Here is a 14,902-nt window from a genome sequence, read left to right on the forward strand (position 1 = left end):
GGGGGGCGGCGAGAGAGATCGGAGGAGTTAGAGACGAGGAGGGAAGGATGGAACAGAGAGCGGAGAGGGTGAACGGGGTATTTAAGGTATTCTACGAGAGGCTGTATAAGGCCCAACCCCCGGAAGGGAAAGAGGGAATGATGCATTTCCTAGACCAGTTGGAGTTCCCGAAGGTTGAGGAGCAGGAGAGGACAGGACTGGGAGCGCAGATTGAGGTAGAGGAGGTAGTAAAAGGAATCGGGAGCATGCAGGCAGGGAAGGCCCCGGGACCAGATGGGTTCCCGGTGGAATTTTATAGGAAATATGTGGACCTGCTGGCCCCACTCCTGACGAGAACCTTCAATGAGGCTAAGGAAAGGGGGACATTACCCCCGACAATGTCGGAGGCGACGATATCGCTGATCCTGAAAAGAGACAAAGACCCGCTGCAGTGTGGGTCATACAGGCCTATTTCCCTCCTGAACGTAGATGCCAAGTTATTGGCCAAAGTGATGGCGACAAGGATAGAGGACTGTGTCCCTGGGGTGGTGCACGGTGACCAAACAGGATTTGTTAAAGGGAGTCAATTGAATACCAATATACGGAGGTTGTTGGGGGTGATGATGATGCCCCCACCGAAGGGGGAGGCGGAGATAGTGGTGGCTATGGATGCAGAGAAGGCATTTGATAGAGTGGAGTGGGACTATCTGTGGGAGGTACTGGAGAGATTTGGATTTGGAGAGGGGTTCATTAGATGGGTTCGGCTCCTATACGGGGCCCCGGTGGCAAGTGTGATTACGAACAGGCAACGATCCGACTACATCCGATTATATAGGGGCACAAGACAGGGGTGCCCCCTGTCCCCGTTACTGTTTGCGTTGGCAATTGAGCCATTGGCCATAGCGCTGAGGGGCTCCAGGAAGTGGAGAGGGGTACTCAGAGGAGGAGAAGAACATCGGGTGTCATTATACGCAGATGATCTGCTGCTATATGTCACGGACCCAGTGGAGGGGATGCCTGAGATAATGCAGACACTCAGGGAGTTTGGAGAGTTTTCGGGATACAAACTGAATATGGGGAAGAGTGAACTGTTTGTGATGCACCCCGGGGAACAGGGCAGGGGAATAGACGAGCTGCCACTGAGGAGGGTAACGAGATTTCCGGTATTTAGGGATCCAGGTGGCCAGGGACTGGGGAACCTTGCATAAGCTTAACTTGACGCGACTTGTAGTGCAGATGGAGGAGGACTTTAAGAGGTGGGATATGGTGCCCCTGTCATTGGCTGGCAGGGTGCAGGCGGTTAAAATGGTGGTCCTCCCGAGGTTTCTTTTTGTGTTTCAGTGCCTTCCCAATACTGATTACAAAGACCTTTTTTAAGAAGGTGGACAGGAGCATCATGAGCTTTGTGTGGGCCGGAAAGACCCCAAAGGTAAAGAAGGGGTTCCTGCAGCGCAGTAGAGATAGAGGGGGATTGGCACTGCCGAGTCTGAGTGATTATTATTGGGCCGCTAACGTGTCTATGTATGTAAGTGGATGAGGGAAGAAGAAGGAGCGGCGTGGAAAAGACTGGAGATGGTGTCCTGTAGGGGAACTAGCTTAAAACCACTGGCAACGGCGCCGCTGCCGTTCTCCCCGAAAAGGTACACCACAAACCCAGTGGTGGTGGCGACTCTGAAGATTTGGGGGCAGTGGAGACGACATAGGGGAGAGACGGGGGCCTCAGTGTGGTCCCCGATAAGGAACAACCACAGGTTCGTCCCGGGAAGGATAGGCGGGGGATTTCAATCTTAGCAGCGAGCAGGAATTGTGAAACTGAAGGACTTGTTCTTGGACGGGACGTTCGCGAGTCTGGGAGCACTAACAGAAAAATACGGGTTGCCACCTGGGAATGCATTTCGTTATATGCAAGTGACGGCATTTGTGAGGCAACAGATAAGGGAATTTCCGCAGCTCCCGGCGCAAGGGATCCAGGACAGAGTGATTTCGGGGGCATGGGTGGGTGATGGTAAGGTGTCTGATATATACAGGGAAATGAGAGACGAGGGGAGACGATGATAGAGGAACTGAAAGGAAAATGGGAGGAGGAGCTGGGGGAAGAGATTGAGGAGGGGCTGTGGGCAGATGCCCTAAGTAGGGTAAATCCTCGTCCTCGTGTGCCAGGCTCAGCCTGATCCAATTCAAGGTACTACACAGGGCGCATATGACGGGAGCAAGATTGAGCAGGTTTTTTGGGGTGGAGGATAGGTGCGGGAGGTGCGCGGGAAGCCCTGCGAGCCACACCCACATGTTTTGGTCATGTCCGGTATTGCACGGGTTCTGGGTGGGTGTGGCAAAAGTGATTTCAAAGGTGGTGGGGGTCCGGGTCGAACCAAGCTGGGGTTGGCTATATTCGGGGTTGCAGATGAGCCGGGAGTGCAGGAGGTGAGGGAGGCCGATGTTTTGGCCTTTGCGTCCCTAGTAGCCCGGCGAAGGATTCTACTTATGTGGAAAGAAGCTAAACCCCTGGGCGTGGAGGCCCGGATAAACGACATGGCAGGGTTTATAAAATTGGAGCGGATAAAGTACGCACTAAGAGGTTCGGCTCAGGGATTCACCAGGCGGTGGCAACTGTTCCTCGACTATCTCGCAGAGAAATAAGGGAAAATAGGAAAGACAACAGCAGCAACCCAGTGGGGGGGGGGGGGGGGGGGGTGCATTCGGGTCTTTGGGTTTTTTTTTGTGTGTTGTTACATAATTGGTGTTCATATTTATCTTCTCAATGTTACTATTGCTTTTTGTTTTTTATTTGTGTTGGCACTTGCCGTTAGTTAATATATTATTTTTAAAACGATCAATGTATAAACAGTTACAAAGTTGTAAAAATGGAAAATTCTTGGTTGATCGAAAAACTTTAATAAAATATATTTAAAAAAAATAAAAATGACCAGCTCTTTAGTTTTGCTGGCATTGAGGGAGAGGTTGTTGTCGCTACACCACTCCACTAGGTTCTCAATCTCCCTCCTGTGTTCTGACTCGTCGTTATTCGAGATCCGGCCCACTATGGTCGTATCATCAGCAAACTTGTAGGTGGAGTTGGAACCAAGTTTTGCCACGCAGTTGTATGTGTACAGGGAGTAGAGTATGGGACTAAGTACGTAGCGTTGCGGGGCCCCGGTATTGAGGACTATTGTGGAGGAGGTGTTGTTGTTCATTCTTACTGATTGTGGTCTGTTGGTCAGAAAATTGAGGATCCAGTTGCAGAGTGGAGAGCCAAGTCCTAGGTTTTGGAGCTTTGATATGAGCTTGGCTGGGATTATGGTGTTGAAGAGGTTCGCAAGAGGGATAGATAAAATGAGGTTTTATAGTGGCAGATACCACAGAGAAAATAAATATTGGTTTATGTGAGGTCCAGAGTCCAGAATCACAGCAAAATGAGGTATTTCTTCACAGGCATCGGTGGGTTGAAAACCAATGCTGTATAATTCACTTTACTGATGCTGTTCATTTTGTATGATGAGATAATCATAGAATTTACAGTGCAGAAGGAGGCCATTCGGCCCATCGAGTCTGCACCGGCTCCTGGAAAGAGCACCCTATCCAAGCCCACACCTCCACCCTATCCCCATAACCCAGTATCCCCACCCAACACTAAGGGCAATTTTGGACACGAAGGGCAATTTAGCATGGCCAATCCACCTAACCTGCACATCTTTAGACTGTGGGAGGAAACCGGAGCACCCGAAGGAAACCCACGTGCACACGGGGAGAACGTGCAGACTCCGCACAGACAGTGACCCAGCGGGGAATCGAACCTGGGACCATGGAGCTGTGAAGCAATTGTGCTAACCACTATGCTACCATGCTGCCCCATGGTAATGCAGACTATGGTAATGTCACTGGACTATTTAATCCAGATTAATACTCTGGGGACAGGAGTTCAAATTCCACCATAGCAGCTGATCAAATTTAATTTCATGTGCAATTTAAATTCAATTAATAAATCTGGAATTGAAAGCTAGTCACAGTAATGGTGACTATGAAACTATCATTGATTGTTGTAAATTTAGGGAAGGAAATCTGCCATCCTTGCTTGATCTTGCCTACATGTGTCCTCAGACCCACAGCAGTGTGGCTGACTTTTAACTAACGTCTGAAATAGCCTAGCAAGCCACTCATTTCAAGGGCAATTCGGAATGGACAATAAATACTGGCCCACATCCCATGGAGAAATCGTAGAATCCTAGAACTTATGATGCAGAAGGAGGCCATTGGCGGTCGGTCCTCGGTGGCGATATTGAGTAATATTTAGAAGAATGAAAAGGAATGACATAATTGTACACGTTTCTCAGAGGCCGTGCCAGTTTATTTTCCCTGAATGAGGTGTCTGGATCTAGGAGTCATGGTCTCTGAATTGTGGCTGGCCATTTAAGACCGAGGTGATGAGAAACTTCTTCACCAAGAGGGTTGTGAATCTTTAGAATTCTCAACCCCAGAGGGCTTTCAATATTCACTTTTTGAATATGTTAAAAGCTGAGATCAATAAATCTCTGGACAATAACAGAGTCCATGATTTTATGTAAGGCTTATCAATCTGTTAGAGTGTCTCTCCATGTTTCCTCCATACTTTCACCCACACCTCTTCTTCATACCTATTGGGAGACAATCCATATTGTAAGCCCATTTCAGATACTGGCAACCCTCTGCTAATTGTCCAAGTGTCTATTCTCCACTTGTAACGCGAAGAGAGAGAATCAGCATTATATCCCATCAGGGTGATGCTGGAGGAGGGAGAAAGACATAATTGCTGGGACAACCCTTGTCTTCAACTGATGTACATTCTCCAGTGGGGGTGAGGGGGGGGGGGGGGGGGGGGGTGGCAGGGTAAATGAATGGCAGAACAAAAACTGAAAATGCTGGAAAAGCTCAGTAGGTCTGACAGCATCTGTGGACAAAGAAAATAGAGTGAATGTTTTGATCCCATGTGTCTCTTCTTCAGAACTGAAGATAGAAACCCGGCAGTGCAGAATGATATTATTATTATTAAGGAAGGGGGCAGCAGGGTGGCGCAGTGGGTTAGCCCTGCTGCCTCATGGCGCTGAGGTCCCAGGTTCGATCCCGGCTCTGGGTCACTGTCCGTGTGGAGTTTGCACATTCTCCCCGTGTCTGCGTGGGTTTCGCCCCCACAACCCAAAGATGTGCAGGCTAGGTGGATTGGCCACGCTAAATTGTCCCTTAATTGGAAAAAAATTAATTGGGTACTCTAAATTTTAAAAAATATATTATTAAGGAGGCCATTTGGCCCATTGAGTCTGCACTGACCTTCCGAAACAGCACCCTACCTAGACCCACTCCACTCCACCCTATTCCTGTAACGAGGATAACTACCCTTTCTCTTCTCCAGCCACTGCAAGGAGCCACTCAAAGGGGAAGTGAGTGTGGTGGAGGAGGGATCCAGTTTGGTGTTGGACACGAAGGGACAAATTTAGCATGACCAATCCACCTCACCCGCACGCACATCTTTGGACTGTGGGAGGAAACCGGAGCACCCGGAGGAAACCCAACGCAGGAGAAACGTGCAAACTCCACACTGACTAGTCACCCAAGGTTGGAATCGGAGCCGGTCTCCTGGCGCAGTGAGGCAGCAGTGCGAACCACCTTGGTGTCAGAGCCAGATGGAGAATGTATAGTATGGTGAGGGGGGGGGGGGTTGAGTGGAGGGTTGGTAAGTACCCACTAACAGCTGGCATGGTCTGGCACAGCAATAAAACTGGAGGTGTGTGTGTGTGGGTGGAGAGAGGGGCAGAGCAGCTGTACAGGCCGCCGCGCCCCCTGATTGTGATGGACAATCGGGATAACCAATCAGGCGAGGGGAAAAGAGGGGGCGGGGCTGTGAGCGGCCAATGGGCCGTAGGCGGCTGGAGGGGAGTCCCGTCCCCGGAGCTGTGACCATTTAAAATGGATCAAAGCTGGGCTGCGCTGTAGTGGGCACAGAGTGCACAGCCTGAGCGGAGCGCACAGCTTGGCATTGCCATCTGATAGCACCCAGGCGGCAGCCAGTGAGTGTATTGTGTTAGTCTGGATGTGGGATGGGGAAGAGGGCAGAGTGAGCTTGGTGCTGGGACAAGAGGCTGAGGGACACAGACTGGGACACACAGACAGAGACAGGGATACACAGAGATACACACAGGCACATACACACAGACTGGGACATACACAGACACACACATAGACTGGGACACACACAGACACACACATAGACTGGGACACACACAGACACACACTAGACTGGGACACACAAACAGACACACACATAGACTGGGACACACAAACAGACACACACATAGACTGGGACACACAGACACACAGACTGGGACACACAGACAGACACACACATAGACTGGGACACACACATACAGAGAGAGGGGATACACAGAGAGGGATACACAGAGACAGACACACAGGCAGCCGGATGCTCTTTGATCTGCGGACGGGACGCTCCTGACTGAGACAGAGAGATGACAGCGAAGGGCCTGAGTGGCGAGGACGGCGACCCTCTGGCGGCAGGGCCGGGGCAGCAGCCCGAGCCGGAGTGGGGGGAGCCCGGCAGCAGCGAGCCGGCCAGCCCGCCGCTCAGCCGCCACAAGGAGCCGCTGAACGGGCGGGTGAGCCCGGCCGAGGAAGGCTTCAAGCTGCAGGTGGGGGCGGGCGACGGCGACCACTCCCCCGGCGGCAACCCGGTCCCCGGCAGCCAGGCTGCGGACGGCGAGCCCGCCTGCCCCCCGCCCTTCGTGCCCCCTGAGGGGGGCTGGGGCTGGGTGGTGATGTTCGCCTCCATGTGGTGCAACGGCTCGGTGTTTGGCATCCAGAACGCCTTCGGGCTCCTCTTCCTCACCCTGCTGGACAACTTCGGAGACTCCACCGACACACATCTGCGCTTCAAGACAGGTAAGCAGAGGCTGCCACGCAGATGGCACACTGAAGGTTAGAGTTGTAGTAACCACAGACAGGCAGGCCTGTCCCAAGCTCCTCACAATGTCCCCCTCCAGAAACCTTACACCTCATCTCCCGGTGTGGCACAATGCACAGGGCACAGGCTTGCTCTCTTCCCTGCCTTGCTTTCCCACTGATGGCTCCATCCTTTGGGGAGGAGATGTCCATCTAATAATAATCTTTATTATTGTCACAGGTAGGCTTACATTAACGCTGCAATGAAGTTACTGTAAAAATTCCCTCGTCACCACATTCCGGCGCTTGTTCGGGTACACGGAGGGAGAATTCAGAATGCCCAAATTACCAAACAGCACGTCTTCTGGGACTTGCGGGAGGAAACTGGAGCACCCGGAGGAAACCCGCGCAGACACGGGGAGAACGTGCAGATTCCGCACAGACAGTGACCTCCCCAAACCGGGAATCAAACCCGGGACCCTGGCGCTGTGAAGCAACAGTGCTACCGTGCCGCCCACACTGAGGCCATGTCTGCTGCTGCCTCAGGTATACCAGGTTGGTGAAGAGAGTGTGGAGTTACTCCTGGTGTCCTACCCAATGTTAGTCCCTCAGCCAACATCACAATCGGAAAGCCTTTTATTTCCTGGTTATTATCACCTTGCTGTTTGTGCCTCAATTGAAATGAAATGAAATGAAAATCGCTTATTGTCACAAGTAGGCTTCAAATGAAGTTACTGTGAAAAGCCCCTAGTTGCCACATTCCGGCGCCTGTTCGGGGAGGCTGGTACAGGAATTGAACCGTGCTGCTGGCCTGCCTTGGTCTGCTTTAAAAGCCAGCGATTTAGCCCAGTGTGCGAAACCAGCTGCCTGGTTTCCTACATTACAACACTGACTATCACTTCCAGAATAGTTACTTACTTGTCTGTAAAGTGCTTCGAAACGTCCTGTGCACCTTGAACGATGCTACATTAATGCATTGATTTTATTTGGGTGCAATGGCCAAGTGGCCGGTGGGTGAGTGTGAGGGATGTTTGCAGACTAGGTGGTGGGCAAATAAGTTGTCTCATAATTTTGTTGCCATTACTGGTCAGTGATCGAGAGTGCCAACTCTCCCCGATTCCCTACTGCTAAGGGTAGAAGTTACAATGCAGTTTTTGGTAAACCCAGGCCATTCAGTTCCTGAACTCTTGTTATTCCATCCAATTTGTCTGGCCATTTCTCCAATTCTCTTGATATCCTTTTAAAAAAAAATATAAAGTTAGAGTAACCAATTCATTTTTTCCAATCAAGGGCAATTTAGCATTGCCAATCCACCCACCCTGCACATTTTTTTGGGTTGTGGGGGCGAAACCCACACAGAGACCGGGAGACTGTGCAAAATCCACATGGACAGTGACCCGGGGCCGGGATCGAACCCGAGAGTGCCATGAGGCAGCAGTGCTAACCACTGCACCACCGGTGCTGCCCTTTGATATCCTTTTCTAACAGAAACACATTGATCAGTCTTGAAAATTTCAATTTACCCAACACGCCCAACCTTTTTCAGAGGAGGCTCCTCTTGCCCTTTGTGAGGGAAGAATTGGTCTTGATTCCACTCCTAAATAACTTGGCTCTAATTTTAAAAATGAATTTGAAACAATTTTGAAGCCCCCTTGCTCTGATTTCTTGCCCTCCCTCCCCAGAAATAATTATTGTCTGCTGACGGAATCTCTTTATCATTTTAAAGACCTTGAATAAAAATCATTCATTAAACTCCTAAACGTATGAGAATATCAGCCATGATTTTGCAGTGCCTAACATGTTACCATTATCTTGCTTTTCCTATATGTATGTTAAAGTCCTAGACTGTGACGTACAGCGTACAATTTCAAAATTGACAGATGATACGAAACTTGGAAGCAGTGTGAGAACCGTGTAAAACTTTTTAAAAGGGCAAAGACAGATGAGGCTGAATGCGGAGAAATGTGAAATGATTCATTTTGGCAGGAAGAACATGGAGAGACAGTATAAAATATTGGGTACAATTCTAAAAGGGGTCCATGAGCAGAAGCACCTGTGTATGTGTATACGTGAGTAAACCATTGAAGGTGGTGGGGCAGGTAGTGAGCATGGTTGATAAAGCATATGGTATCCTAGGCTTTATTGGGCATTTTCTGTGAAGGTGTTGGGCCTCAGCTGGTGCATTGTGTTCAGTTCTGGGCATCACACTTTAAGAAGGGTGTGAGTCTAATTGTAATTAGTGTCTTGTTGGCTGGAGCTACCTCCACCCTAATTGCTGAGATCTGTCAATCACCTCAGGCCTAATTAGGGGCAAAGGTGTAAATTGCGTTCTTCTGCTTGAAGCTTATCGAGTGTGAGTCACCTGGGTTCTTTTATAAGAGAGAGGCATTAAGCGCACACTCAGTACGCTTTGCGCACATGACGTTCGAGACAGCCTGATTGAGGCAGCCAGAGTGGGGTTGAAAGTTGGTAATTTGGAGCAGTGAGCCAGAGTGGGGTTGAAAGTTGGTATTTGGAGCAGTGTGGTAATTTGGAGCAGTGTGGTAATTTGGAGCAGTGTGGTAATTTGGAGCAGTGTGGTGCAGAGTGGGAGGAAGTGCTTTTTCTCTTTTGTTTTGATTTCTTTCTTCTGGCTTTGTAACTGCTTATCTGCACTCTGCAAGGAGACATCCAGAGAGCATCCTGGGAAGGTAAGTGATATAAAGACCTTTTCAAATTGTGGGGGACGGGGGGACGGGGGGGTGGGACGGAAGTGACATCACAGTAAAGCTGTGACCTGATTGGCTGGCAGGGAATCTGTTTAAAAAAAACATTGAAAAAACTAATTTAAACTAATTAATTAACTAGGTAGCGGAGTAACTAAGCCTGAAGGCAGAGATTAGTATTTAGCATTTAATTTTACATAAAAATCTAGCACCAGGGCATTATAGTTAATTGTAACTTAATCTAATAATAATTTCAGAATTTAATTTGAATTAATTAACTAGTGCTTAAATGTCACTCAGCGGGGTGCAGTGCTCTAACTGTGAGATGCGGCAGATTCATGATGCTTCCATTATTCCGGTCGACTACGTCCGCAGGAAGTGTAACCAATGGCAGCCGCTCACAGAGCACGTGGTTCATTTGGAGCAGCAATTGGATGCACTTAGGAGCATGCATGTGGCGGAAAGCGTCATAGATAGGAGTTAGAGACGTGCAAGCAGACAGATGGGTGGCCACTAGAAATGGCAGGCAGACAGTGCAGGAATCCCTTGTGGCTGCCCTCCTCTCTAACAGGTATACCATTTTGGATTCTGTTTGGGGGGTTAGCCTATCGGGAAAACAACAGTGGCCAGAACAGTGGCACCACAACTGGCTCTGTTGCTCAGCAGGGGAGAGCAAAGTACAGGAGTGCGATAGTTATAGGGGACTCTATAGTAAGAGGCACAGATAGGCACTTCTGTGAGCGTGAAGGAGACTCCAGGATGGTGTGTTGCCTCCCTGGTGCTAGGGTCAAGGATGTCTCTGAACGTACACAGGACATCCTGAAGGGGGTGGGTGAACAGCCAGAGGTCGGAGTACACATAGGTACTAATGACATAGGCAGGAAGAGTGATGAGGAAGAGGTGGGACTTGTACAAGAAGGACGGGTTGCATCTAAATTGGAGGGGCACTGATATCCTGGCTGGGAGGTTTGTGAGAGTCTCTCGGAAGGATTTAAACTAGTATGGCGGGGAGTGGGAACCAGAGCGTTAGCTTAGAAGGTGTAATAACTGAAGGGGAAATAGAATACCAAAATAAAAGAACAACATCACCCCCAGGTACAGCAAAAAAGGTGACAAGTGTGAGAAGGGACGTGGTCAATGCAGGACTGAGAGTGTTGTACCTAAATGCGTGCAGTGTACGGAACAAGGTAAATAAGCTTGTTGCGCACATTAAAATTGCCCGGTAGGATGTTGTGGGCATCACAGAGAAGTGGCTGCAAGGAGATCAGGGCTGGGATCTAAATATCCAAGGATATGTGTCTTATCAAAAGGACAGGCAGATGGGCAAAGGGGCGGGGTTGCATTGTTAGTAAATGAGTGTAGTGGCCATCACTAAGGAGAAGGTTCTGGGGAAACAATGGTTTGAAGGTGGATAAATCACCTGGACCAGATGATCTACACCCCAGGGTTCTAAAAGAGATAGCCGAGGAGATTGTGGAGGCATTTGCGGTGATTTTTCAGGAATCACTGGAAGCTGGAATGGTCCCAGAGGACTGGAAAGTGGCTAATGTAACACCGTTATTTAAGAAGGGAGGGATGCAGAAGACTGGAAATTGAAATGAAATGAAATGAAAATCGCTTATTGTCACAAGTAGGCTTCAAATGAAGTTACTGTGAAAAGCCCCTAGCCCCTAAATTATAGGCCGTTAGCCTGACTTCAGTCATTGGTAAGATTTTAGAGTCTGTTATTAAAGATGAAATTGTGGAGAACTTGGAAGTGCATGGTAAAGTAGGACTGAGTCAGCATGGCTTTGTCAAAGGGAGGTCATGTCTGACAAATTGGAGTTCTTTGAGGAAGTATAAAGGAAGTTAGACAAAGGAGAGCCAGTGGATGGGATTTATTTAGATTTCCAGAAGGCCTTTGACAAGGTGCCGCATAGGAGACGGTTAAATAAGTTAAGAGCCCATGGTGTTAAGGGTAAGATCCTGACATGGAAAGACAATTGGCTGACTGGCAGAAGGCAGAGAGTGGGGATAAAGGGGGCTTTTTCGGGATGGCAGCCGGTGACTAGTGGTGTGCCTCAGGCATCTGTGCTAGGACCACAACTTTTCACAAAATCTATATTAATGATCTGGAAGAAGGTACTGAAGGCACTGTTGCTAAGTTTTCAGATGATACAAAGATCTGTAGAGGGACAGGTAGTATTGTAGAGGGTGCCATCTCTGCTACTCCACTACTGGGCCGATATCTGGGGTTTGAGTATCTGTGTGTGTCTCTCTCCAGCTGGCACTGAAACTTCAGAGGCCAGGGGATGTCGCACTGGGACACTTCCACTGAAGAGAGCACTGAATCAAGCCTGCCGTTTATTCCTAACCGGCAGCCTGAGGCTTATATCACACAGATCTCCAGACCCCTACCAATACCCAGGTGATTCTCTCTCTTGCCGGTGGTGCAACACCCACCCGGTTCCTACTTCGCTAGAGTAGCTTTCCCAAGAGAGAGAATAGGACACTGCTGTTTATTTCCTAACCAGCAGTCTGTCCTGAGTGAATCGCTCAAGATGACCCTCGATTCTTGAACCCGGAATTAAGGTGAGGAGTATTTTAACAATGACTTGGTCAGAGATCGCTGGTGAAAGATTGAAGAATTTAAACGACTCCAATTATCATCAAATCAAGGTTTATTGCAAAACCCAGGTCAAAATCATCAACAGAAGAAAATACAATAAAATCTTATGCTCTAACACAAACTAAGTCTATTCAAAAGTACTATAACGGACACAACGAAAATTCTTATGATTACAGTTTTTAGCAATAGCACAAGGCACAAAACAAGTTCCCTTCCCCAAAGCCTCAACCACTATTAAAGTCAAGGGAGTTTCGCAAGCTGCTGCAGGGGTACTTACGGTCACAGGCTGCAGAGGTCAAGTCAGGGGTGCAGAGGTCGAGCCAAGAACGAAGAGACCCCCAATCGAAAACACAGCCCCTTTTATATTGTTTTACCTGGCTTTGTCCCGTGTTCGGCCAGCCCCTTTTGCATTGAAAAAGGTAAGGTTTAAAGTTCCCGCTGGTCCCGCCCCCTTTGAGCCGGTCAGAGCTGTATGTTTCCGGGTATTCCTCGCAGGTCCGCTCCTTCCAGCTAGGCAGACCTGCGCGATTTGAATTTGGCGCCGACTCCGCCCCCTCCTTCCAGTGAGTTCCTGCCGGTAGCTTCTGTCAAGATTGGAGTTCCTCCCCCAGGTCCGCCTCCAACTTGGTTTTTTCTACCGCTCCGCGATTTGAATTTGGCGCTGGCTCCGCCCCCCTCCTCCCAGTGAGTTTCTGCCGGTAGCTTCTGTCAAGATTGGAGTACCTCCCCCAGGTCCGCCTCCAACTTGGTTTTTTCTACCGCTTATCTTCTAGGGGCTTTTCCAGCGCAATATACTGAACCCAGACAGTCTGTTTTCTAGGATAACGAGGTTAAGCTCTCTTGTGAAGAATTTCAGTGTCTTCCAGCTGCTCCGGAGATGGCTGCTGTTCTCACCTCGCTATGTTGATGGGGGTGTTAATTGGATTCTGCTCTGGTGGAGGCCAGGTCATTTACATTTGCATGGGGCTATGACCATCCCATTGTCCTGCTTGCAGGCAGGCCTCCTGTGTATTCCCGTGCCCCTTTGTCTGTGTTTTGATGTTATCTCGTTGTCTGGCTCCTTCTTCCTTGTAGCTCCTAGGGGGGGTTTGTAAATATTTATGTACTTATGTCCCTACTCAGCTCAGCGGACCAAGCCTGCTGGGAAAACTGGTTTCGTTCTCTTGGCTGAAAAGTCAGTTTACAGTCTCTGAGTTTTTATTCTTGGGCAGTTCCAAAAAGGCCGAATTCTTGGGCAGTTCCAAAAAGGCCGAATTGCCCGAAAACCTTACAGTATTGAGGAAGCAGGCGGGCTGCAGAATGATGTGGACAAGCTAGGAGAGTGGGCCAAGTAGTGGCAGATGGAATACAATGTGGAAAAGTGTGAGGTTATGTACTTTGGAAGGAGAAATGGAGGCATAGACTATTTTCTAAATGGGGACATGCTTAGGAAATCCGAAGCACGCAGGGACTTGAGAGTCCTTGTTCACGATTCTCTTAAGGATAGCGTGCAGGTTCAGTCGGCAATTAGGAAGGCAAATGCAATGTTAGCATTCATGTTGAGAGGACTAGAATACAAGGCCAGAGATGTACTTCTGAGGCTGTATAAGGCTCTGGTCAGACCCCATTTGGAGTATTGTGAGCAGTTTTGAGCCCGTATCTATGGAAGAATGTGCTGGTCTTGGAAAAGGAGGGAGGTTCATAAGAAAGATCCCTGGAATGAAGAGTTTGGCGTATGAGGAACGGTTGAGGATTCTGGGTCTGGACTCGTTGGCGTTTAGATGGATGAGGGGGGGATCTTATTGAAACTTACAGGATACTGCGAGGCCTGGATAGAGTGTACGTGGAGAGGATGTTTCCACTTGTAGGAAAAACTCGAAGCAGAGGACACAATCTCAGACTAAAGGGACGATCCTTTAAAACCGAGATGAGGAGGAATTTCTTCAGCCAGAGGGTGGTGAATCTGTGGAACACACATTGCCAGCGTGTGTGGAGGAGGCAGGTCAATTGAAGCATTCAAAAGGGAAGTTGACGGTTATCTGAAAAAGAATGTGGGGTTACGGGGAGAAGGTGGAGGAATAGCACTCTGTGAAATGCTTATTGGGAGAGCCAGTGCAGATAGGATGGACTGAATAGCCTCTTGTACTGTAGCAATTTGTGATATTGCTGCCTGCACTGCTTCAGCATTAACCTGTTTATTTTAAATGGGTAAGTGTTTGCTTAATAATAAAGGAAGGCAATGGTGCAGTGGTATTGTCACTGGACTAGTAATCTAGAAACCTGGGTTAATGATCTAGGGACCTGGATTCAAATCCTGCTACGGCAGATGGTGAAATTTGAATTCCGTAAAAATCTGGAATTAAAAACTCTAATGATGACCATGAAACCATTGTCAATTGTTCATGTCGGTTAGGGAAGGACATCTGCCGTCCTTACCTGGTCTGGCTTGCAAGTGACTCCAGACCCACAGCAATGTGGTTGACTGTTAAATGCCGTCTGAAACAGCCGAGCAAGCCAAAGGGCAATTAGGGATGGGCAATAAATGCTGGCCCAGCCAGCGACCCCCCATATCCCATGAAGCTAAAAACACCATTGCCATGACACTATGGCACTTGTATATAGGTGTTCTCCCCATTTGAAAATTCTACCTTGAGTTATATTAGTATAATGTCCCAGCTGAGCTCGGCCATCTCTGCATCTGAAACAA

At 48.8% G+C, this 14,902-nt stretch overlaps 1 protein-coding gene across 1 annotated transcript in view; it reads left to right on the forward strand.

Moving 5' to 3' along the window:
- The first annotated feature begins 5,927 nt into the window (after positions 1 to 5,927).
- LOC140411050 (monocarboxylate transporter 10-like) overlaps positions 5,928 to 14,902 on the forward strand; it is a 268,489-nt gene continuing 259,514 nt past the window's right edge. The window contains exon 1 of the mRNA XM_072500036.1: positions 5,928 to 6,903. Coding sequence (XP_072356137.1) covers positions 6,474 to 6,903 — 430 coding nt within the window. The 5' untranslated portion in view covers positions 5,928 to 6,473. The remainder of the gene's footprint in view (positions 6,904 to 14,902) is intronic.

The sequence above is a fragment of the Scyliorhinus torazame genome, chromosome 4 (genome assembly GCF_047496885.1).
Source record: "Scyliorhinus torazame isolate Kashiwa2021f chromosome 4, sScyTor2.1, whole genome shotgun sequence".
In the NCBI taxonomy this organism is placed as follows: Eukaryota; Metazoa; Chordata; class Chondrichthyes; order Carcharhiniformes; family Scyliorhinidae; genus Scyliorhinus; species Scyliorhinus torazame.